This window comes from Saccopteryx leptura, chromosome 5 (genome assembly GCF_036850995.1).
Source record: "Saccopteryx leptura isolate mSacLep1 chromosome 5, mSacLep1_pri_phased_curated, whole genome shotgun sequence".
Classification (NCBI taxonomy): domain Eukaryota; kingdom Metazoa; phylum Chordata; class Mammalia; order Chiroptera; family Emballonuridae; genus Saccopteryx; species Saccopteryx leptura.
The window spans coordinates 27,847,961-27,874,880 of NC_089507.1; the positions used below are offsets into that span (position 1 = coordinate 27,847,961).

Here is a 26,920-nt window from a genome sequence, read left to right on the forward strand (position 1 = left end):
TTTGAGCACTGACTAAATTATTAGGACTGACAAGTAATGCTCCTATATTTTTCAAAACATCTCTACCCCACAAATTAACAGGCAATCTAGGGAGCACATAAGGCTGAAAAAGTCCAGTATGACCTTTATCTTCCCACTGTAAACAAATAGAGCTTTGTTGGGGGGATTTACTTTGCTCTATGCCTTGCAGCTCAGTGGTTGCTGCATAAGTGGGCTAGGAAGAAGGCCAGTGTGCTCAGCAATAACAGATACAGCAGCTCCGGTATTTGTTGGGCACATAAGTTTGTAAAATTTGTGTTATTTGATTTTGCTCACTTTTATTGTTAAAAATGGCTGCTGTGTGATGATGCTGTCAGGTGATACTACTAATTACCTTCACACTTGGGGAGGGGCTTGGTTATGCTAATGTTTGCTGGAGGAGGGGTTTTGCTCCAAAAGGTTTTAAGAAGAAGGAAGAAGAAGGATCTAGGAGACCACGTTATTGCAGGGAAGAAGCAGCGAAGATGGTGGAGTGCTGAAGAAGAAGACAGTTTGTGCAGAGAGAAGGAGATGGGAAACAGAGGTGAATAAGGCTGGTGAGCTAGAAACCTTTGATTCTAGAAAACTCGAATGAGTCAGTAGCTTTGGGATCCCTGAAGGAAAGGGAATTGTTTTCCCACTGTGTGTATTCCTTGCCCACCGGGTGCAAGCTAGGATTAAAGCTAATGGTCCACCATTTCTTGGCTCTGCAGTTTCATTACCGTCTATCCGAATCTAATGTGAACCTGCACCTGTACCTGCATATGAATGGCCAGATGGCGCAGTTACCCATGGCTGTACAGTATCTAAAAGTCCTTTAAATTTACACCCTTGTATTGTTAGTTTCATATCAGGGCGCTCCTGACCTATTTTTTTTAATCCAATAGGCAGTATCAGTGAAGCCAAATCCCTGATTTTCTTGGGGCTCCTTTTACAGGGTATGGCCTTGTCTTAAAAGAGGTAAAAGGATTAATTGAGCAATCTTCATGACTGGGGAGATAGTAACTATATTCCTTAGAGTGTGAGCCATGACTTTAATTTTCCCTGTATAATCAGAATCAATTATTCCAAGGAGAGCAAAAAAATCCTCTCATAGTTAAACCACTTCTGCCTAATAAGAGTCCTACTGTGTTACTGGGAAGTGGTCCAAAAATTCCTGTGGGTATAGCCTGAGGTCCCATCTCTGGAGTTAATACAAATTGGGAGGTGAGACTGAGGTCCAGTTCAGCGCTGCCTGCTGTTGCTTGGGATAATTGGGCGATGTTTGGCCTGCTGGAATCAGAATTTGCTGAGGAAACACTGACATTGCCCCTATTGTTTGATGGGGCCGGGGAAGGCCCCATTGTCCATTTCCCTGAATCACCTCTCCTTCAGCAGTATACTTAGATTTACATTCATTAGCCCAATGTTTCCCTTTCCTACAGCGTGGCAAAGGCTAGGAGCTTTAAGAGCGGGCTGCCCTCAAGGGGGAGGCTGAGACTAATATCTGGAGGGAGTAGGGCAATTTCTAGCAAAATGTTCTAAACTCCCTTATTGGAAACAGGATCTACTGGCAAAAGTACTTCCCTAGCCTCCTTTCCTTTGTTTGTTTTGCCGTTTATGAAAGTACTGTCCTGGAGTCCTCCCATGAAGCGCTGCCGCAGTAGCCAGACCTTGCATGTATGAAGTCCCACTATCAGTGCATATTCTGATGTAGTCCTCTATAACTCTCCTCTTGCAGTAAGGCTGGAGTGCAGCCTGACAAGCAGAATTAGCACTTTCATACGCTGTTTTACTAAAATCGTTCCTCCTTCTCTGTCCACCACTATTCTTTCAACTGCCTAAATCAGCCATGAAACAAATTCTTGAAATGGCTCATCAGTGCCCTGCCTAATTTTGCTCAATTTCTCTGTTTTGGCCCCTGTAATAGGCAGGTGTCTCCATGCCTGTGTGGCTATCTGGTTAGTCATTAGATAAGCAATTAATTGATACTCTAACTGAGCCACCATAGGGGGATTTGTCCTTCTCCAGTTAACATATCAGCAGTAACAGCAACCTGCTGTTGCCACTTTCTCTCATCCTGCTCAGCGGCTTTTTCATAAAATTCTGATTTCCACACCAAATAATCACCCTTGGAGAGACAGGCATGAGTAATCGCCTTCCAGACATTTGGGGGAAGAGCCTTTGCACTAATAGTATCTAATAAACCGAGTGTAAAAGGGGCAGTAGGCCATACTGAGCACAAGCAAGTTTCAATTCTTTCAGAGTTTTAAAAGATAGCGGTTCATACTCTTGCACTACATTCCCTTGATCACCCCGTTTTTCTACAACAGGAAAACAGACAAAGCCATTCATTGTTTCCCCTAGATTTCAAGCCTGATCTTTAGCTTGTTGAAGGGGGGGTGATCTCCAAGGGTCTGAGCTAGAGACTCTGGGAGCAACCCGATAAGGGTATGGAGGAGCAGAGAGAGGGTTGAGCATAAGAAGGAGCAGAGGGCGGCGGAGGCACCAAGGTTAAGGCGGCCATAGCTGCAATACCGTCATTATCTCCTGAGTCATCCTCAGATTCCAAGGTCTTCTCATATTTACATCCCTCTGTTTCTAGATCACTCTGATATTCTTCAGACAATGATTCATTCTCATATGAAAACATTTCTACAAAAAGGTCCCTTTTGACACTAACTGTCCCATAATTAATTACTTCCAACACTACTTTCCCCAAAAACTTGACTCAAAAACTTTACTTACTGTGCACACTCGGTGGGTTCTGTCAACCTGCCTTTAGTTTAGTCTTTCCTACCTCAGGTCCCTGTTCGGACACCACTTGCCATGAACCAGCTCAGCTAGTAATTCCAGGTCCTGAGTGGGAATGGCATGGAATTAAGAAAATAGGCTTGAAAGAGAAAAAAGGTGGACTCAAGAGGACTCTGCAATGCAGAAAATAGCTTGCAAAAAGTGAGTTTCCACCCCCCTACCTGATTTATTTATAGGTAAAAGTGAGGTCATTAGCAAATCAAAGAGATCATTAAAACAACATCACATTTCCAAGGCAACCCAAGAATTCTCCCAAGTGCAGAAAACCCCACCATACATAACATCTTTTCACAAAACAAAGGATAAAAAGAAAACTGCCTCCAGTGTCTCTGAGGGACATGGAGGTAGGGACAGGTAGAAAGAATCCAGCATCACAGCTAATATAAAATGTGGAGAAAAACTTAGCCTTTAACAACTTAACCAAGCAAGTGAGGTGGAGGTTGGGTTGAGTGCAAATACTCAGCTTTATAGCCAATATGGAGGCACAGGGGAGGGGAGAACTTAGCCTTTTGTTAAGCCTCGAACTTACAAAGGCTTTGCCACTTGCAGTCTCCCACAATCCACATCTTTGCATAGCTTGATAACTCGTTTCTTTTTAGTGCTGAATAGTATTCTATTGTCTGAATGTACCACAGTTTCTTTATTCATTCACCTACTAAAGGACATCTTGATTGCTTCAAAGTTTTGACAATTATGAATAACTCTGCTGTAAACGTTTGTGTGTGGGTTTTTGTGTGGACATAAGTTCTCAATGGAAGTCATTTTTTATAATAATGTAAGCCTCTGAATTAATGTATGAGGTATTCCTCAATTCTTGTATTTGTGGACATAAAAAGTCCCTAGGATTTATATCTGGTTTTCACCAACACTTACCAATATACATGGAAGATCCAGAGCATAGAAATAAACAGAATGGTCCCTGTCCTTGTGTGTCCATGTCTTCAGGTTGGTGCAAAAGCAATATGGGTCACTGTCAAATAATAATAATGATGATATAAACATTTTCCATTTCTTGGAGGCTTTCAATGTGCCAAGATATATATAAACTCTTCATATACACAATCTCACTTATTTATCACAAAAGTCTATGAGGGAAGTACCTATTTCTTGCATTTTACAGATGAGGAAACTCATAAATACAGAATTCTGAGGACTTTGAGAAGAGTCAATCTTTGAGTTGTTTGATTATATACAGAACAGGTGGTTGGAGAACTAAGATTTTTCACAGTATTCACTATTCAAGGTATTTATTAAGTGCCTACTCTGCCAGAAAATTTTCTAGGCACTGGAGTTATTGCAGTGAATAGATGAGATAGAATTTCTGTTCCTACACAGCTTACAGTCTAGTAAGAGGTAAGAAAAGAGAGACTATAACCAAAATAATAAATTTATCTCTGAGTGGTGATAAGGACTAGAAAGAAAAATAGCTTTAAGATAAGGGGGATAGAGAGCAATTGGGAGTGATATTTTGCATAAGGCAGTGAAAAAAAAGTCCCTTTGACGTGGTGGCCTTCATGCAGAGATCTAAAGGGAGTGAGGGAGCAAACCACGTGTTTGGGGAAAGAGCAATTCTGGAGAGAGAACATCAAGTACAGGTTTAAAGACCTGTGTGAGAGCGTGCTTGGAAAACGTGAGGCATGGCTACTGGCATTGGGGAAGTGGACTGAAGGGGTCAGATGTTGAAAGGACTTCGGATTTTCCTCTGATTTGAAATAAGAAATCCTTGGAGGATTTAGGGTAGAGGAGTCACGGGGTCTGCTATACATTTTAAAGAAGCCTCTGCTTGTTGGCTGGAGATGACTGGAAGAGTACAGGCTGGCAGGAAGGATCCCCTGGGACATTGTCAAGTAATTCACACCAGAAAGAAGGTAGTGGGGGTGGGCTGAGAAGTGGTTGAATTCTAATACTATATTAGTAAGATCTTCAACTTCATGTCCTCTTGTACCGGGCACTCTGAAAACAGCAATGGAAGGTAATTAGCAATGGTGTAAGCTTTCCTGCTTCAATTCGTATGTGTCCAATACACCTTGATCCTCAATTTAACCACACACTGGTCACTCCCATAGACAAGCAGGAGGATATAAAGGCATACTCCACAGGAAGAACTTGGTACAGTGAGACTCCTCTGTGCTGTTACTGTGAAGCATTGTTCTGAGAAGGGTGTGTGTGTGTGTGTGTGTGTGTGTGTGTGTGTGTGTGTGTGTGTGTGAAGGGAGAGAACTGACAGAACTAAGACCACAGGACACCTGAAATATTACCTCACGCTCATATGGATTTTTCTTTCTCTAGAATCTATTCAAGATTGGGCTTTTTCTTTGTTTGTTATTGTTAAAATGAAAACATTCTAGAAAATATGTGGCTATTTCCCTGAATTAACTTAGAAATAAAAATGCTTTATAAAACTGTTTCTTAGAAAATAGGAAACTAGACACAGAAATGCTCACTGTCCTGTGATGTGGCTGTAAAGAGAAAATTTTGATGGTATATTCCTTGTCCATAGTGTGCTAAGTGGAAAAGGGGTGGGGAAGGCTCTGGGTGGGGATGGGGTGGAGGAGATGGTAGCCCGAACTGGCCTAGAGCTTTCACCTTTCCACTAAGATAGTTCCTCCATTTTTATTTCTTCCAGTCCATCCCAGGTAGTCCTTGGTCACTTCTTTTCATGATATTTAATAAAGTACCCAACGATCAATAAAAGAACAATTATGAATATAAAAAGAGACTCTATGATGCAACTTTATGTCCATGGTAATTTTCCAGATTTCAAGCATCCAGCAAAATAAATTTCTTACCAGTACCATAATTTTAATCCATTGACCACTTTAGGATGACCTGAATAACTTGTTCTCTTTGATGAATCTATACATTCATTGCTATTCAGCAAGTCTGATAGCAACTCCATATTGATTCTATCATGCAAATGAGAGAGTGGCCACTTGATGTCTTTTGGGGTAGCAACAGCTAGCATTTATTGAGTCAAGTAATACTAACTTTATATACATTGATTGTTACAACAAGTACTTTATTAAGTAAGTGTTAACACTATTCACCTTTAACAGATAATGGAAGGTTGTGCCTTAGAGAGGTCATATAATTGCTTCACAGTCACTAAGTTAATAAACAATGAGTCCAGAGCCTGGGCTCTTAGCCACTTTAGGATGAGTAGAGGTAAATTTGTTTTCAAACTATATTATACTATATTAATCACAATAAAATTATATCTCACTAAGTCATATTAATTCTATGAAGTTTCTTAATATATAGTCCAAGGAACCTAATGAGTAAATCTGCAAATGTTACCCAATTTATGTTTCATGTCAATTATTTACAAGGACATGGATTGAACCATTATGTTGAGCATTATCTTGTTTAAGCCATTGTATTTTGTTACAGCAGTCAGCCTGTATCCTAACTAATGTACTGTCACAGAATGAAACCCAAACCCCTAGCGCTGGACGACAACAGCCTGCACGAGCTGCTCTTGCTTCCTTCTTGGGTCTCACTTCATCTTACGCTTCTCCTGACCCTCTATACACCAGTCATGCTTGCCCCTTTGGCCACATCATGCTTGCTCCAACCATAGGACCTTTGCACTAGCTTTTTCCCATGGTTGGCACACATTTCCCCCAATTCTTCCTTGGCTAGATTTGTTTGTCATTTAGATCTTGGCTTATCAGAGAATAATCATCTAGCCTGACCACTGGTGATGCAGAGGATAGAATATTGACCTGGGATGCTGAGGTCCCAGGTTTGACACTCTGAGGTCACCAGCTTAAGTGGGGGTTCATCTGGCTTGAGCGCAGGTTCACCAGCTTGAGTGTGAGGTCGTCACCAGCTTGAGTGCAGGATCACTGACATGACCCGATCGATGGATGGCTTGAGCCCAAAGGGCACTGGCTTGAAGCCCAAGGTCGCTGGCTTGAGCCCAAGGTCACTGGCTCAGCTGGAGCCTCCAGATCAAGGCACCTATGAGAAGCAATCAATGAATAATTAAAGTGTCACAACTCGAAGTTGGTGCTTCTCGTCTCTCCCCCTCTCTATCCCCCTTTTCAAAAAAATAATCATCTAATTTCTCTTTTCCCAATGATGCAAAAAGTGGAGAAGGGGTTAAAAACCAATTGAATGTTGAATTATCTTTGCAACGTAAGAGTTAGAATGACTGACTCTTGCTGACTGTTTCTTGTCTGCCTGGCGTGGAGCTAACTGCTTTCCATACATTCTCTTGTTCACTCCTCTCCACAACCCAACAAAATGGTGGCTGTTTTTTCCCCTATTTTACAAATAGAGTAACTAAATCCCAGAGGTTAAGTAACTTGCTCAAGGTGACCCAGTGAGTAAGTAATAGAGCTCAGATTTGAACCCACACCGATCTAGTCCCTCCAGAACCCAAGCACTTTGAACCCTGAAATGAAGTAGTTTGGCTGATTCCGCCATCGGGGCCTACTGCAATGGTGGGCTCTTTCTGCCTTCCGACCCCATGTTCCTCTCTCAAAAGTGGTTGGCAGCTGCTATGGGACACTCTGCTAGATGTCACAAAGTTCAAGAGACTTTGCCTACATGCATTAAGAGAGTTATGAATTCATAAGAACTAAAAATTCAGAAAGTAAACAGAACTCTAATTCATGGCTTAGCATAGGTGGTCTGTGAGAAAGTTCGTTTGGGAAGCAAATGCCCAGATGCTACTATCATTTTCTGCTCTACAGCAGCCGCATGGCCATCTCTGGTCACTTTGGACTTCTGAAGGGGACTGAGCAAGAGGCCTTGGCCGGTCGGCTCACTGGTAGAGCATCAGCCTGGCGTGCAGAAGTCCCGGGTTCCATTCCCGGCCAGGGCACACAGGAGAAGCGCCCATCTGCTTCTCCACCCCTCCCCCTCTCCTTCCTCTCTGTCTCTTTCTTCCCCTCCCGCAGCTGAGGCTCCATTGGAGCAAAGATGGCCTGGGTGCTGGGGATGGCTCCTTGGCCTCTGCCCCAGGCGCTAGAGTGGCTCCGGTCGTGACAGAGCGACGCCCCGGAGGGACAGAGCGTCGCCCCCTGGTGGGCGTGCCAGGTGGATCCCGGTTGGGCGCATGCAGGAGTCTGTCTGACTGTCTCTCCCCGTTTCCAGCTTCAGAAAGAAAGAAAATTAAAAAAAAAAAAAAAAAGATCTACATTGTACAATCTATCAGATGTGCCCCTACTTATAGACATGCAATGTGAATGCAGAGCTTTTTTTTTTTTTTTTTTTTTTTTTTTGTATTTTTCTGAAGCTGGAAACGGGGAGAGACAGCCAGACAGACTCCCGCATGCAGCGGACCGGGATCCACCCAGCACGCCCACCAGGGGCGACGCCCTGCCCACCAGGGGGCGACGCTCTGCCGCGACCAGAGCCACTCCAGCGCCCGAGGTAGAGGCTAAGGAGCCATCCCCAGCGCCCGGGCCATCCCCGCTCCAATGGAGCCTTGGCTGCAGGGGAAGAGAGAGACAGAGAGGAAGGAGGGGGTGGGGGGTGGAGAAGCAAATGGGCGCCTCTCCTACGTGCCCTGGCCGGGAATCGAACCCGGGTCCCCCGCACACCAGGCCGACGCTCTACCGCTGAGCCAACCAGCCAGGGCCAATGCAGAACTTTTAAACTGAGCAACAAATACACTTTAAATAGCCAAACAGCAGATGTTACTAACATTCATTACAAAAACATTAAGGCTGGAGAAAACTCACCACAATGCCTGGGACCATCCACTCTAGGTAGAACTGACCAGGTTTAATCAGCAACCAGTGAAAGAAAACTCAAGCCCTCAAGCAACTTTAAGACAATTCCTCAGAGCAATAACCCAAGGGCATTTACTAATCATCCATCTTCAGATTAATATAGGCAAAATAATAAATAACTAAAAATCAGAATAAGGCTACTTTTCTCCCATGTACATGAGTTCAAGTGATCTCTTCTTTAGGTAAACCCATGCAACCCTCTTCCTTTTCATGAGTGCTACAACAAACAAAGCTAACAGTTCTTACCCCAGTCCCACACTGGCTCTGTCCCAGCTGCAGATGTGGCTGAATCCTTGCCAGGGACAGAACTGGCTGTGGGAGCAACCAAAATCAAGCTTTCCTTTGAAGCTTGAACTCCTTTGCCCTCTACCGCATGCTTGTGGTACTACATACTGCATAAATTTTATTATCTTAGAGCACTTTTTTTTAAAGTTGCAGTAAAATGCAGTTACAAAAAAATTACCATTTTAAGTGTAGTGCCACCAAGTACATTCACATTTTTGTGCACCCATCCCACCACCATCCATCTCCAGATCTTTTCATCATCCCAAACTGAAACTCTATAACTGTTACATAATAACTCCCCATTTACGCCTCTTCTCGGCCCCTGGTAAGCAATATTCTATTTTCTGTCTCTAGAAATTTAGTATCTCTAGTGACCTCATATAAGTAAAATCATCCAATATCTGTCCTTTTTAACTGACTTATTTCATTTAGTGTAATGTTTTTAAGGGCCTTCCATGTTGTAGCAAGAAGGAAATCAGAATTTTCTTCCATTTTAAGTCTGGATAATATTCCATTGTGGGTACACTGTATACCTCATGTTGTTTATCCCTTCACCCCTCAGTGGACATTTGGATTATTTCTACCTTTTGGCTCTTGTGAATAATACTGCTATAAAGATGGGCATACGAATGTCTGTTCAAGTCTCTGCTTTCAGTACTTAGAAGTGGAATTGCCAGGTCACAGAGCAAGTCTAGGTTTAATTTTTGCAGACCTGTCATACTGTTTCCCACAGCATCTTAGAGCACTTTGATGGTGCTTTATTTTAAGGTTCAGATCAGTTTTCCTGCCCATCATATTAGATGTGGTGACCAAGTGGTGCTGAGAAAGAATAGGAGTGTGGCTCCATAATTTTAGTAATCTGACTGGAAGAGAGCAGGAAGGGATCAGATAGAGGCTTATCCTGAAATAAAGTGGTAAAACAAGCATGATATTATTTATGTAGATTATAAAGAACAGATCAATGTGTTTTTTTTTCAAAGCAACATTTCTTGAGGTTTTATTTATACTTGACTCAAAATTTAGGTGACACTGCTGGAAATTATGAGTGAAGATGAAAATTTTTAAATGTGTTTGTCCGTAAGAGGAATGGTTAAGTTTTAAATAAATGATACACTTGGTTTGGTTTATGTAAATATGAAATTGGGGAGGGGATGCATTGTTAAAACAAGAATTTTTTCACTAATATTTCTTAAGTAAAAATGTAGTATGTGTATTTCTACATATATTTTAGAGGAAACCCGTGCCATACATAACTGTATAAAGAAAACAGTAACAAAAACAGTCTCTTTCCTACCTAAGCATATACAGACATGTCCACATACCCATGAAAACAAGAGCCAGATACACACCCATCAGGAATGTTGGAGAAGGTAATCCCAGCTTATTGGATGAACTGAGCTCTAAAATCTCTTTCGTCTTAGACATTCTCAAACAACTATGCTCAGCACACTCACATTCATATTGCCCTCTTGAGGAAAAATAATCACTTGGGGGTTTTGGTGTCGAAAACTATAACCTTCGTTTTCCTGCAGGCCAACATGTTTAAATACTTGACACAGTCAGTGAATAGAGACATTTTATTTACCTTTTTAAAATTTATTTACCAAAACACAAAAGTTGAGCCAAATTAGAAAGTGGTATTCTTGTGTTGTCATCAGCAGCAGCACCATAACTTGCTCTTACTTCTTAAATGGAGGGAGTATTATACAAGGTATTGGTTAATCCTCACCACAGACTACGCAGAAGTAATATATAATTCCCATCTGACAGATGATGAAACTAGTTCAGAGAGAACGAGAAACTTGTCATCCAGTAACAGATAGAGTTAGGATTCAAAATCCAAGTCTGTGTGGCTTCAAACCCCAAGAATATTTTCACTACTCTAGGTGCCCAAGAGATCATATATTATTCCTTCTGCTTTTGCTTGAATGTCTAAAGTTTTTAATTCTTATTTGCAATTTGCAATAAGATTAGGAAGCCCAGCCCTGGCTAGTTGGCGGCCCGGCATGTGGAAGTCTCAGGTTCAATTTCCAATCAGGGCACACAGGAGAAGCACCTGTCTGCTTCTCCCCCCCCCTTCCCCCACTCCTCAATCTCTCTTCTTCTTCCTCTCCCTCAGCCATGGTTCAAATGGCTTGAGCAAAGTTGGCCCTGGGTGCTGAGGATGGCTCCATGACCTAGGCCTCAGGTGCTAAGATAGCTCAGTTGTCCAGCAATGGAGCAGTGGTCCCAGATGGCAGAGTAGTGCCTGGTAGGGGGTTCGCCAGGTGGATCCCAGTAGGTGGATCCCAGAGGGTCACGTGTGGAACTCTGTCTCTGCCTTGCCACCTTACTTAATAGAAAGAAAGAAAGAAAGAGAGAAAGGGAGGAAGAAGAAAGAAAGAAAGAAAGAAAGAAAGAAAGAAAGAAAGAAAGAAAGAAAGAAAGAAAGAAAGAAAGAAAATAGCAAGCCCAGAATCTTATGTGTTGATAATTTTGAGATGTTATAATTATTCCCTTCAAAATCTTTTCTTTTTCTTTTTGTTTCTTTTTTCTTTCTCTCTTTTTACTCTCAGTTTTAGAGATATATGCCATGATAATTCTCCCCTTCTCTCTCTTACACACACACACATACACACACACATACACACACACAAACACACACACACTCACATATATTCCCCCCCCTTATGACTTCTCCTGATTTCAGAATTCCACATGCCACATTTCTTCCTTCATATATAAATTGCAATGAGCAGAGAGCCTTGGGTTACCTCCAGTAGATGAAGACTTATTTTAAAGATACTAGAGAAAGCAAGGGAACAGCTCAGGAGCACACTGCCAGTCCCCACAGAGCCCTGGAAAAATGGTAGCCTGGAACAAGCTACCGCAATAGCCATCTTGTACCTTCCAAAGTGAACAAAGGCTATTCTCTGCTCTGGCTATGATGCAACTTCTCTTTGACTCTTCCTCTTTCTCCATCTGCTTCCCTTTCTACTCCCAGGTTCTCTTTATGGCTGCCTTTGCTTCAACACAGCCTTTTCTCAGTGTCATGGCTTCCGGGCAGGGCAGGGGCTCATCCTGAGGATATTTCCTGCAAGATAAAAAATCTGATTGGATTCTTATGTCACCATTCAAAATGGAGCGTCTCTATTGGGCATGGACTACCTAATGGTCTGCTGGCCTATTTCATGTTTTGTGTTTGATAGGGACTAGGTCCCTCAACCAGGCGGGAAAGTCACACAACTCAAAGCTGCCTGCTGGGTGGGAGGAAGGGACTGAGGCTGTGTTCTCCCCAGGCTGCTGCAGGCTAGCTCACAGCTTGGTACAGTGCTTCTCAAACTTTTTGAAGTCAGGGTGCATTTAAAATCCTACAAATTGTAGGAGCACTATATACAAATTTCTGAGAAATATGTTATAATAATTAAGTCAAATATTAAAGAAAAAATATAAAGTCCAAGCATGCTTTCATGGTAATTAAATGAAATAAATACGACAAAATTAAATTTATTCTGACGTTAAAAAACATTTTTATGTTACTTTTTTTTTACAGAGACAGAGAGTCAGAGAGAGGGACAGACAGACAAGAACAGAGAGAGATGAGAAGCATCAATCATCAGTTTTTTGTTGCGACACCTTAGTTGTTCATTGATTGCTTTCTCATATGTGTCTTGACCATGGGCCTTCAGCAGACTGAGTAACCCCTTGCTCAGCCAGCGACCCTGGGTCCAAGCTGGTGAGTGTTGCTCAAACCAGATGAGCCTGCACTCAAGCTGGCGACCTCGAGGTCTTGAACCTGGATCCTCCGCATCCCAGTCTGACACTCCATCCACTGTGCCACCACCCAGTCAGGCTATGTTACATTTTTTGAGTTATGCTTTTTAGAATTTGTAAAGAAGAGGGGTTAAAAAAATGACAAAAAAGTTATCTTTTTATATATATAGATAAATTCTTAGTAAGATTTAGTAAATTTGGCAGGTCCTGGAGCAAATGTGTTAAGTTTTTTCATTCTTGTGTTTATAAGAAACATGAGCCTGATGTGTCCTAGCAATTTCTTCAATGTTTGGGCATATATTTGAAAGGCAAACACTCATTTCCTCACCAATACATTGAAGAATTCCTCTCTTTTTACTCTTAATTGTGTTGAGGGTAGAATATTCTAATTCACATAAATAGGATGTTGAAAATTGTAGTAAAATGTTCAAAGCTTTTTTAGATATTGCCACATATTCTTTTTTTAATAGAAATCCAAAGGCTTCAAGAGACAATTCCTTATGTTTAATCATCAATCCATGATCAGTGGATATAGCTGCCAGTTCTTCTTCTTTTGTTAATGTTAAACCAAAATCACTTGAAGCTTCCATGAATGGGTTTCTAATCCAATCGTATTGTTCAGTGTTAAGTGATGAAAAATGCTATAAATTAAATTCTGCCCGTCAGCCTTCAAGTCCTATTTTATTTACACTTAACTTTTGCTCACTTACAGAATCAGATTCTTCAATATCACGCTTCTTTTTTGAGAAATATATTCATTTTATTTGGGTGTATTTGTCTAAAAATAATATAATGATGTGTTAACAGAAAAGAGCAGTATTTCTGTAATGAAATAGTAAAATAGAGTAACTATATTCATTCTTATAATTGGGCACATGCCACAAACCAGCGCAGCTAGTAATTCCAGGTCCTGAGTGAGAATAGTGCACAATTAAGAAAATACGCAGAATTAAGAAAATATGGGGTCAGGAAGGCCCTGTAATTGCTGCTGGCAAGAACAAAGCATGCCCCAAAACCGCATCTTGCTTTATTTATAGGGCAAAGTGGGTCATTAGCAAATCAATGAGATCTTTGATCATGTTTCCAAGGCAACCCAAGAATTTTACCAAGTGCAGAAAACACCCATCATACATATCATCTTAACTTTACATCAAACAAAAGATAGAAGAAACTTACCTCCAGTCTTTCCGGGAAACATTGTAGTGTAAACAGTTCAGCACCACAGTTTAACAGCCTTTTGCAACCTAATCAGGCAAGTGAAGTGGGGGGTTGAGCAGACTGTCAGCTTACAGCCAATTCTCCACACCTCTGTTCCCCAAAAATCTAAACTCCAAAACCCTGTTGGTTTTTTGGTCCCCAACAGGCACATATTTCTCTGGAATACCATAGGGCGCATGTGGACATCTTCTAGGGTGCACCAGTGTGCCCTGGCACACACTTTGAGAACCACTGGCTTAGTATGCCACATGTATTAACTGAGTAAAGCTCCTCTGTTTTAATTATAAATACCAGTAGGAAAAAATAGTGACACAGGTTATTTTTTCTGAATTATATTTCTGAAAAATAAATAAAAGGTAACAAAATTCTCACATGGTTAGAAAATTAAAATAGTTTGTTATTCATTTGCTACACTTGATGAGTATAAGGAGGGAGAGAAATTTTTAGTTTCAACAAATAAATTAAATCATCTTAAATATGTAGTGGGAACATAGTGAAAGACTGCACAGATTTGGTCAATACAACATTATCAAGGACTAGAGCAGCACTGTGCAATAGAATACAGAAATAATACAGGTCACCTAAGTAGCTTTACATTATCTAGTAACCATATTAAAACATACTAAAAGAAATAGGAAAATTAATTTTAATAATATACTGTTTATTTACTCTGTATAAAATCTCTATTTTACTTATTTAATTTCTATAAACTATATAAAATATTTATATGTATTCAATATTAAAAACTATTAAGATATTTTATATTCTTTCATATAATGTCTTAGAAATCTTGTATGTGTTACAACACAATTCAGACTTGCTATATTGCAAGCATTCAACAGCCATGTATGGCTAGCGGCTATCATACTGGACAGAAAGGGCTGAAGCCTTAAGTTAATAAAATGTCGATCCAAAGATCTAAACATAAGACCTGAAACAATTAAGTACATAGAAGAAGACATAGGTACTCAACTCAGGGACCTGGGTTTTAAAGAGCATTTTATGAATTTGACTCCAATGGCAAGAGAAGTGAAGGCAAAAATTAATGAATGGGACTACATCAGACTAAGAAGTTTTTGCTCAGCAAGAGAAACTGATAACAAAATAAACAGAAAGCCAACTAAATGGGAAATGATATTTTCAAACAACAGCTCAGATAAGGGCCTAATATCCAAAATATACAAAGAACTCATAAAACTCAACAACAAACAAACAAACAATCCAATAAAAAAATGGGAAGAGGACATGAACAGACACTTCTCCCAGGAAGAAATACAAATGGCCAACAGATATATGAAAAGATGCTCATCTTCTTTAGCTATTAGAGAAATGCAAATCAAAACGGCAATGAGATACCACCTCACACCTGTTCGATTAGCTGTTATTAGCAAGTCAGGTAACAGCAAATGTTGGAGAGGCTGTGGAGAAAAAGGAACCCTCATACACTGTTGGTGGGAATGTAAAGTAGTACAACCATTATGGAAGAAAGTATAGTGGTTCCTCAAAAAACTGAAAATAGAACTACCTTATGACCCAGCAATCCCTCTACTGGGTATATATCCCAAAAACTCAGAAACATTGATATGTAAAGACACATGCAGCCCCATGTTTATTGCAGCATTGTTCACAGTGGCCAGGACATGGAAACAACCAAAAAGCCCATCAATAGAAGACTGGATAAAGAAGATGTGGCACATATACACTATGGAATACTACTCAGCCATAAGAAATGATGACATCGGAACATTTACAGCAAAATGGTGGGATCTTGATAACATGATACGAAGCGAAATAAGTAAATCAGAAAAAAACAGGAACTGTATTATTCCATACGTAGGTGGGACATAATAGTGAAACTAAGAGACATTTATAAGAGTGTGGTGGTTACGGGGGAGGAGGGGGGAATGGGAGAGGGATAGGGGGTGGGGAGGGGCACAAAGAAAACAAGATAGAAGGTGACAGAGGACAATCTGACTTTGGGTGGTGGGTATGCAACATAATTGAATGACAAGATAACCTGGACTTGTTATCTTTGAATATATGTATCCTGATTTATTGATGTCACCCCATTAAAAAATAAAATTATATATATATAAAAAAATAAATAAATAAAAAATAAAATAAAATAAAATGTCGATCCTATAATTAGACAACAAACTGGAACTCAAATTCACAAAATTCTCCCAATTATGCCAAATATTAATGTTTCTCATTTCCTTACCTCCCCTGATTTCAGCTCTTGCTCCCGTTGTTAACTGGCCCTGCTCATTTTGCTAATGATCCTGTTACAGAGACATATATCAGACCTGTGTCCTTAGAAATTATCCCAAAGGCTTTAGGGACAAGAAAGAAAAAAATACATGTATTAGAAATGGCATGGGCAAGAGAAGAGAGAGGAGAAGCAAATAATAAAGATTAAAGAGATAGAGAGAAAATAGAAAATTTAAAAAGTAGAAAAGATAACATCAAAAAAGAGAAAGCAAAAAAAAAATAGGAGAATGAGGAACAAGAAGATGGAGAAATTAGGATGGGAGGAAAGGAATGAAGACAAAAAGAAGGGAAGAAGTAAAATATATAGCTACACAGGGAGCAGCAAAGGAAAAAGAGTAGAAATGAAAAGGAAGAAAGTCTGGATTTCTTATCCAAGGGCCAGTTATTACTTCTATAACTTTATTAACAAAACTTTTATTAAGGAGTTGCTTGGTGTTTATCTTAGACCAAGTTACAGAGAAATTCAATCCTGTAAGATACACTAGTGTAAGAAATCTCCCTGGATTTCCTTGTTTGCCTCTAAACCACATGCCATTGTTTTGACTCAGTATGAAAACAATTGCACACTGAATCCTGTTTGTTGAGATATCTTCCAGTCTATCCAGCGGTCTGCTACAGCAAGCTATGACAGCTCCTGAGAGCCAATTTTTAGTTTTCAAAACTTTTGTGAGCCAGTTGTTGAAAACAGTCACCATTATAAATAGAGTTGTATATACTTAAAATTAAAAGACATTAAAACTAAAGTAATAGGTACTCAAAACTCAGCACTTCCTAATTATTTTACAATTATTATGATCTTGAGATTATTTATGTCTAGTGTATCTTTATGACGGAAACACTATACAATGACTTATTACTGATGCAACTTATTCAAACTTCATCTTTAGTGACATCACATTGGTAGCTTGAAATTGATCATGGTAGGAGTATTTACACCATGAAATTGGCAAACAGGACTTTATTGCTTGGTTAATTTTCTAGACTTATAAAAGTAATGGAGGAAATGTTAATTTGTCATAGGGCTTTTTATTTAAGAACTTGCTGTTAAATATTTATCAGCACACTACTTGCATCTGATGTCATTTATATCTTTAAAAAAATTATTTCTCTAATTCAATCACTCACTTTTTAAAAGAGCTGTCTCCCACTTTTAGTTAAATCGTTGTTCAGTGTTTATATTGTGTGACCTAGGTAAATATTTGGGCACCATTAAAATCTACATTATGTACTATGATTATATTCCATGATTACTCTTCTCAGTTTTTCTCTAGTCAATAATTGCTTTGTAGTTTGTTAGTTTTCTATGTATCTATGATAATCTTCCCCATATTCTCAAATATTTCTCAGGTCAAATTTTTTAAATGATCCAATCTATCAGATAAATTATTGCTTCCCTCTAATGACCTTCTTTCACCCTGTTCTTTCACTGGATATTTTCTCTAATGGCTACGGAGCCAACATCTTCTGCCTTTGAGTTATTGCCACCTCTCTCTCGTATTATAGTGCATGTTCATGGAAAACATAGCATCTTCTTTCTTGGTTTTCACCTGCTGTAGTGGAACACATCTTCCAGTAATTTCCAAAGAAAGAGCATTTTGATGTCAATATGAAGCTAGAACTTAAATGTCCTACTTCATATTTGAGTGATTTTTTTGGCAGAATCTAAATGTCTAAGTAGCAAATAATTTTCCACACAATTTTGAAGGTAGCTCTATTATTTTCTAGCTTCTAGTGCATTGAGAAGTGCAAAGATATTTGATTTCTGATTCTCTGTATGTGCTTTTCTCTGTATGTGTGCTTTCAGGATTGTTGTCCTTTATGTTCTAAAATGTCAAGAGCCCTGGCCGGTTGGCTCAGTGGTAAAGCATCGGTCTAATGTGTGGAAGTCCCAGGTTTGATTCCTAGTCAGGGCACACAAGAGAAGCAAGCGCCCATCTGTTTCTCCACCCTTCCCCCTCTCCATTCTCTCTTTCTCTCTCTCTCTCTTCCCCTCCAGCAGCCAAGGCTCCATTGGAGCAAAGTTGGCCCAGGCGCTGAGGACAGCACCATGGCCTCGGTCTCAGATGCTAGAACGGCTCCTGCTGCAACAGAGCAACACCCCAGATGGGCAGAGCATCGCCCCCTGGTGGGCATGATGGGTGGATCCTGGTCAGGCGCATGCAGGAGTCTATCTCTCTGTCTCCCTGCTTCTCACTTCAGAAAAATACAAAAAAGAAAAAAAAAAAAGAAGGTGCCTTGTACCATTCATTTTTCTAGGCATAGTTGAGAGAGTCATGTCTTTCAGAGGAATTTCTTTGTTTCATTTATTCAATGATGTCTTTCCCTTCGTTTTCTCTCTCTGGAACACCTATTAAATAGATATGGACCTCCCAGACTTAGGTTCTCTTTTTTTCTTTCTTTTTTTTTTTTTACAGATAGAAAGTCAGAGAGAGGGACAGACAGACAGGAACGGAGAGAGATGAGAAGCATCAATCATCAGTTTTTCGTTGCGACACCTTAGCTATTCATTGATTGCTTTCTCATATGTGCCTTGACTGTGGGCCTTCAGCAGACCAAGCAACCCCTTGCTCAAGCCAGAGACCTTGGGTCCAAGCTGGTAAGCTTTTTGCTTGAACCAGATGAGTCCGCGCTCAAACTGGCGATCCCTGGGTCTCGAACCTGGGTCCTTCCGCATCCCAGTCCAATGCTCCATCCACTGCGCCACCGCCTGGTCAGGCGGTTCTCATTTTTTTCTCTTGCATTGACAATTGATTTTTTTTTTTTGTTCTAATTTCTTAGAAATTCCCTTAGCATATTTTCCAATGCTTCCATTTCTTGGGGGGAGGGGCTATCAGATTTAAGGTCTAAGAAGTATCTTCGAGTTGCCTTGGAAGAGAGGTAAACAGGTCTGCCTGTGACTGTATCATCACTACTATGAAGCATTCCAGTCCCCTGACTCTCAAAGGCATGGTGCCTGGGACCTTGTTAATTAACGTTGACAATGGATTTTTATTAAGGGTTTTAATCCTCTCTTGTGGGTGTCAAGTTGGAGAATTGGAGAAGTGCCTGTGTCCTGGTATGAGGATGAAGCCCATCAGAGAGCTCTGGAACAGCCACGGAAGGCAGTGGTGAGCTGTCCAAAGTCTTGGGGAGCCATGGGAAGACACAGTCCAGAAGGAGAGAACATGAGAGGTTATCAGGAAATTCAGCCTGCCTCTGAACTCCTCAGGAGGGATGGCATGCCCATAACAGGCAGACTGGGGACTCAAATGGTTTTACTTGAAAATAAAAGAAAATGGTATCCCCCAAACTAGAAATTGGTAACACGTGGGTTGCATTAGCAAGGTTGAAGTTTTTCATGTGTTTGTTTTCTAACTGGATCCTGTTTTGAGCTTTCCATTTTCATTGTCAATATATCAGTTGGAATCTTAATGCTTTTCTCTTTTTGTCTATTAGTTATACAAAAAAGGAAAAGAGACTTTTATCTGTGATATTTGCTACTAGTTTAGTTCCCAATTTATTATTTCCCCAATTGTCACTTTAAATGGCAAACATTTGTTTGCTCATTTGCTTGTTTAACATAGAGCTGTTCCCAGTTTTTATGTAGCAAAATTTTGTCTTTCTTTCAATTTTATTTAATCTTAGAAAGCCTAGGACAATCTAGAGACTGACCATGATTAGCGGCTCTGCTCCAGTTCCACATTTGGTGGCATAATATAATGAAGATAATAACAACAACGTTATCATCATAATAGCTAACATTTGTTTTGCCTTGTGCAAAGCACTGTTCTATGCAGATTACATATATTAACTCATTTAATTCTCCTAACAACAGTAAGAGACTGGGTGGGAGTGTGTGTGTGCACTCTTACCTCAATCTCAGGAAGAGGGACTTCAACAGAACCACTTGGGAAGCTTGTCATGTGAACTTTGCAGTTTGGGGGACATATTGTGACTGGTATTTAATTTATACCTGGAAATATAAAGGTCTTGGCTAGCTACTCTAAGGGTACATTTTACAAATAATGAAATTTAGACTTAGAAAGTTTAAGTTAATTGTCCAAGATCATTCACAAATAAATGATGGAGCTAGAATGGAAAGAAACTGAGGCATTCAGGATCAGAGATTGTATATTTACCCATTCTGCAACATCTTCTCTAATCTACTTGTGTAAACTTCATTTTCATTACTACATATATGTCTATAATAAGACCTGAATTTCTCATCTCCCAACTTGGAACTCTTTGGCAGGAGACCCCACCAATAAAATTCCAACTTCCTTCCAGCCTTCTTTAAACCACTTCTGAGATCGTATATATTTAATACGCAGTATTAATCTAACTTCTCTTTTCAAAATCTTGAGTTTGTTAGGTAAACTTCAATTGACTTTATGCTTCCATTTAAGGTTATTTTTTAGACTTGCAAGACATAATGAGTTGAACTCTGTTCCCCAAAATTCATTTGTTGAAGTCCTAAACTCAGGACCTCAGACTGTGGCCTTATTTAGAAATAGAATTATTGTGGATGTTACTGGCTGAGATTAGGTCATTAAGATGGGCCTTAATCCAATGATTGGTGTCAATATAAAAATTAATTTGGAGACAGACAGGTATACAGGGAAGATGATGTAAAGAGATGCAGGGAAAGACAGATCTCTATAGCCAAGGAGAAGAGACCTGAAATAGGTCTCCCCTCCCACCCATTAAGAACCAACCCTGCCAACACCTTGATATTGAACTTCTAGTCTACAGAACTATGAGCCAATAAATTTCTGTTGTTTCGGACACTTGAGTTACAGTCCTTTGGTATGTCAGCACTAGCAAATGGACACACAAGTGGTGCTGAGCAACTGAAACTTGGTTATGAAATCTTAAAGTTCAATAAGGAAGTGCCATCACCCTAGAGAAAACAGGAAAATCCAGTTCTGTTTACAACTTCTGTTACAGAACAAAAGCTTTTCTATATCTTTAGCATATATTTCATGGTTTTAATTTGCCCTCCCCTATTATTCCTCATAGAAGTTTAAATGATGACTTTCCTATATTCCCAAATTCTACCTCCACTGCTTGAATTTCAAGACCCTTGACAATATAAACTTAATCTAACTTTCTATGCTTATATCTCACTGTCATTGTTCATAAACTTCATGGTTCAGTCACATTGGGATGCCAGCCCCAAAATAGGCTTGGGTGTTCCTGTTTTTTATTCTCTTTATTTCTGTATTTAGAATGGCCTTTCTATTCTTCATCATACATTGAAAAAATCCAAAGTGAAAGTCTTCCTTCAAGGCCCAAAGGGAAACCAATTATTGCTAAGATTTTCTTCAGTCAATCTAAACTTCAGTTGTATATTTTTATTTCATTGATTTTTTTTTATTTTAGTTATCTGGATATATACAATATCCTCTGATTGGCTCTAAGTTCCATAGGGCAAAAAGCAAATAGTATAGGTATGCGTTATTTGGATTTCTCAACCGGGAAGTGGAGGCTAAGACAAGAGCTTTGTGTGAAGGTTATTGTTTGAAGATGTAGTCTCAGGGCTTTAGAGTAAGGAAACTAAGAAAAATAAAACGAGGAAGAAGACAAAGCTAACCCAAGGGTGAGTCACTGATCTGGAGGCTCCTACGGGAAAGTAAGGCTCAGTTCTGTCGAAGACTCTGAGGAATAGTGTAGACTATGCCTCATTTTTTCCCCCTTTATTGTTGTGGACTCTTTAAAGATTGAGATATAACTGACATATAACATTATATTAGTTTCAAGTGTACAACATAATAATTTGATATATGTATATATTGTGAAATGATCACCACAATAGTTCTAGCTAAAATCCATCACTGAGCGGGGCCTCTTTTTTTTTTTTAATCCAAAAATGATAAGAGAGGACTGTCTAAGTGGTCAAGGATCTCCTCAAGGGATATCTATGGCACTTCTAGGTTTGCACATACACGAGAATGGTTGAACAAGCTTCTACGAACATCCTGTGCAGTGGTATTAGTGAAGCCACAGGGCATAAAGCAAAAGATACAGAGGGCAGCGCTGACAAGGTGCTGTCAGGCTGTACCTTCTCAGAGCTGGCTGCCACAGTAAAAGGGAAGACAGAACATTTGAAGAGTGTGAAAACTACCCAATTTTAAAAAAAGCTGGACAATATCTAATAGAGCCCCTTTCTTGCATTGCCCCAGTCTGCCCATGCCCTATTTTAATAGTTCCCCAAAGACAGAGATGCTATCTATAGAAAAACAGTATACATCAACTACATTCCTTCTCTGACCAAGAGAGCAAAGGCTCTCAAGAATGCCAGTTCAGACAACTAGAATCTCAGCAAGATCTCCAGCCACAGAAAAGCAGGCTCAGAATTTCCATTTGGCCTGAGATGTAGCATACTTTTTGGTTTGGGTTCTGCCAGAGGCAGACCCTGAGACAAGTATTTAATTACAAGTCATTTATTCCAGCTAATCACAGGAAACACCCTTAAAGGAATGAGGATGTGAGATAGGGATAAAAAGGAACCCAATAAAGAATGCTTTCTCAAGTTGTTTTCTACAATGGAGAATCAGAATTCTGTGGTACTAGGGAATGGAGTACACTCCCAGATTCATCCTCCAAAATGGGTGATAACGTTCGTGTATTTGTCTGCCAATTCTCTTTCTGACATTGGTTTCCAAAGACAGCCTCCAGCACTTCTGAATTGCCTGCTTTGGCTTTGAGGGTCTCGTGGATCCTCATGGCCAGAAAGAAAGCCCTTCAGGCAAAGAGCCACCATCATTAGCAATAAGCAGCCTTCAACAGGTAAAGGTGAATGCTGGGTGGGAATGAAAAACACACCAACAGCTATACAAAATCTGCTATACAAACCCAGATACCTAATAGGCATGGAGTTTTCTAACATTAACCCTGGCACACGGGAAGATACATCATCAAAATTATTTGAACAGGTGCTTCTCTCTCTGATTTCTTTTAAACAGGTACTTCTCTTAATTACATGATAAATTCAATGAATTCAGTCTTAGCAAAGAAACAATTGAATCCCTCATGTTAGAAATTCTTATATCAAAATTATATCATTTTATTCATTTTTATTACCAAAGATAACTGATAAACTTGAGCCTGAAAGTACACATTTTTAAATCTATTTTATAAATTCAAAATCATGTTTAGATTTTAGTTGATGTAAAATAAACTCATTGTTGAACTTCCAAAAGCCACAACAGTGAAAAGAGGAATATATTTAGATGCATATATGTTCTGTTTCTTTTGCTTGCTCTATCAACTTAATGTAAATGGATGCTCTTAGGTTAGCCCAAAAAAGTCCATGTTTACTCTTTTCCTTTGGCCATTCCAAATAAGTTCGCTGTGCCATGAGAGTTTTGAGTTGGTGATAGCTGCTGGGAATGGAATACTTTGGAATGGGTTCCAGCAAGATCAGAATTAAGTTGTTAGATCCTTCATGAAAGAGGTTGTGGTGGGCAAAGTAGAGTTCATAATGGCACCACTCGCTCTGAACAAAGTTGGGAGACAAAACAAAGATAGACTTGTAACTTTTCTCAATGCAGTTTATGATATTTTCCACAATGCTCTTGCCAGGAACAAAGTTTCGCTCATGGAGACAAATCCGCATATCTTCTTTTTCTATGTTTGGTAGTAACTCATTCTTCACCCAGGCAGAATCGTGTTCACTGTATGAAATAAAAGCATGGAAATGGAAAGTGTTTTGGAGTTCATCTAAAACTGTGTTCCTAGCCCTGTGCCGGGTCTGGGTCCATTGACACACCATCCTGAGATACCAGGGCAGATCAAAATAGATACAGAGGACAGTCATAGTAACAGCCAATACCAGCCCAGTGACCCCAATGGTGACAATCAGCAGAACTATGTTACAGGATAATGGAGACATATGAAAGTTCTTTAATAGGGTTCCCTTATAGCTTTCTGGATAGTCACACTTATAAGAGTCAGGCCAAGCCTCTAGCACTGCACTTGATACTTGGCCTATATTTTGGACAAATTCTCTTAGCTCACATGTACATTGGAATGGGTTGTTCCCTGCATTTATGGACCTAATATTCTGGCAGCTCTGGAAGAAATGAGCCGATGGGTTGGAAATTGAATTATAGTCAATGATCAGTACAGAAAGCCCGCTAAAGGCACCACATCCGGGAAGTTGGGCTAAGAAATTGAAAGCAACATTGAGTTCTTGCAAAGTTTCCAGGCTGGTGACATTTTCAGGGATGCTGGTTATTCTGTTACTGTGAAGATCAAGAACCTTGACCCTGGGAGGTAAACAACTGAATACAGAGTCAGTAAGTATATTTGAAGACATATTTAAACTTAATAAACTTATAGTCCAAGGGCAATATCCTTCATTTTCATCATATCTTAGAGCATTCTGGCTTATATCTAATTGTTGTAGAGACTTCATCTGCTCGGTCATATGAGCTATACTTGCAAGCTTTTTTAATTTATTCATTTGTAAACTAAATGTCTCCAACCTCACCAATGTTTTACAATTGTTAAAAACTGTGTCTGTTAAGAGATTATTGGAAAAATCCAAATGCAGAAATGGGCTCATTTGAGATGGACAGACCATGTGGACCATGGGTGTACCAAACACCGTAAAATTCTGGATGTTCATATTTGAAAAGATCTTATAGATATAACCTTGTGACAAACTGAACACTTCGCTGACAACATGGTATATAGACAAGGCCTTCAGTGAAGTGTTGGAATAATCAAAATCTCTGACTTTAAAGTCACCTTGCAGCCTCACATTTGCAATTGAGAAATATTCTATGCCCGTATGCCAAACCCACTGGAATATCATCATGAGAGAGTACCATGTTGCTTCAACGTTGTATAAAGTAAGATTGGATAACCTTGAATTCTTTTGAAGTGTTGACAGAACATTCAGGAAATAAGAACATCCATTATCACCCAGCTCACATTTGATATTGGACAGTTCCAAATTTACTGCAGTGCTGGCTGACACATCCAAAGGAAAGTGGAACTCCTTTCCTGCGGGAAAAACAATGTGCAGACTCTCTGTGTTAAGGTCTGGAAGGCTCCCAGGGTCTTCTTCTTCCCCATACAGGTCTCCTAAGACCAGTAAAATCTTATTGATATGCAAATGAGCAATTGGCAACACACTAGATTTTTGGAACTGTGTGGCACTCAAACCCAGAAATTCTAGTTGAGACATGTTGCCAAACTCTTTGCACATGGGCAGGGCACCAAATGCATTAAAAGAGAGGTCTAAGTGCTTGAGGTTCACAGAAGGGTGGCAAAAAATCTTCTCCAACTTGTTGTGGGACAAATCCAAGTATTCCAATTCCTGATTAAATTTGAAAACACTGATGTTAAGATATTGGATTTCGTTATGAGAAATAATCAAAATCCTCAGCTTTGATAATGATTGGATGTCAGAAGTCCAAAGCTCGGATATATTGTTGTGTGATATATTTAAGATTGTTGTTTTCGGGGATAGGTCTTTAGGAACGTGGATGAGACCACTCTTTGATCTGTCAACTAAACATTCACTTTCATCGGATAATTGCATTTTGATCTCAAATATTAACATGGAGATGATGGCAAAATGGAAGATGGTAGAATTAGTTCTGGTCATTTTGTAACACCAGACATTCCTAAGGATAGTTGCTATTCTTCAGAGCATCTTGATACAGATACAACCTAGGGGGGGAAAATCCACATTAAATGATTGCATTAAATTAGGCCTGGCTAACATTAAACATTTTTATTAGAGAGTCATAAAATGAAGGCTACATTCTTTGGAGTCACACAACCTAAAACCAGGGACATATACACATATTTATACATAACTATACTACCTCTATGGTGCATTGGCTTGAATGCTTGAATGGTGCCCCCCACAATAGATATGTCTACCACTTAACCTAACATAATCTCCAGAAACTAGGAATGTTACCTTATTTGGAAAAAAATGGTCTTCGAAGAGATAATTAAGGATCTTGAGATGAGGATATCATCCGGGATTATCCAGGTGGTCCTTAAATCCAATGACGGATGTCCTTATAAGAAAGAGGCAGAGAGGTATTTGACAGGGACAAAAGAACAGACAACAGAGACACAGAAGAGAAGGTCATATGAAGACAGAGGCAGAAGTTGGAGTGACCCAGCTACAATGTAAAGAATGATGACAGCCACCAGAAGCTGGAAAAGGCCCTAGAGAGCCAGAGAGATACAGCCTTGCTGACACCTTGATTTTGGGCTTCTGGTCTCCAGAACCATGAGAAAATACATTTTTATTGTTTTAAGCTACTAAGTTTATAGTAATTTATTATATCAGCTACAGGAAACTAATACAGATGGTTTTACGTATTCACAAAGTCTTCTGACCCCAACCCTCCCAACATCACTTAGAACTCAAGCGAGGTAGACACAGCTGGTGTACTTTCTACCTTTGACATATACTTTCTGGTGGCTTCTTAAGTGTTTCCTTCCTGTGTGGTTGAATTTGGGCCCTTTTCACATTACCTTTTATTATCTACACATGTTTTTTTGCCTAACTTTGGTCTCATTCAAAGGGTATTTAGATCACAGTAAAGGGTTTCTCAAAATCCATTTATTTATTCAGTAAGTATTTATTGACAACCTATTGGCCATCTTTTAGGAACTGGAGATAAAGCAGTGAACAATTAAGATTCTAATTAACACGGAGCATTTATTATCTCGTAGGGAGACATGAAATAAACAAATAAGTGACTAAGTGTACTTTCATGTAGTGCTAAGTTCTATACAAAAAGATAAAACAGGGTAAATTAATCAAGAATAACGGCAGGTACGTAACAGTGGTTGGTGGTGGTTGTTTTAAGATGGATAGTCAA

General features: G+C 39.6%; 1 protein-coding gene across 5 annotated transcripts in view; it reads right to left on the reverse strand.

The window, feature by feature from the left end:
- The window catches only part of TLR1 (toll like receptor 1), a 51,964-nt gene that overhangs the window by 9,941 nt on the left and 15,103 nt on the right, over nt 1-26,920 (reverse strand). For 3 of the 5 annotated variants that reach the window (XM_066384562.1, XM_066384560.1, XM_066384561.1), the window contains 2 exons: nt 26,002-26,104; nt 23,131-25,745 (listed from right to left, as the gene is read on the reverse strand). In XM_066384562.1, the coding sequence (XP_066240659.1) occupies nt 23,290-25,680 (2,391 nt within the window). In that variant the 5' untranslated portion in view covers nt 25,681-25,745; nt 26,002-26,104 and the 3' untranslated portion in view covers nt 23,131-23,289. Of the gene's footprint in view, nt 1-3,684; nt 3,782-11,726; nt 11,914-23,130; nt 25,746-26,001; nt 26,105-26,920 lie in introns of those variants that run through there. The other 2 variants (XR_010751500.1, XM_066384563.1) reach the window with 2 other exon arrangements.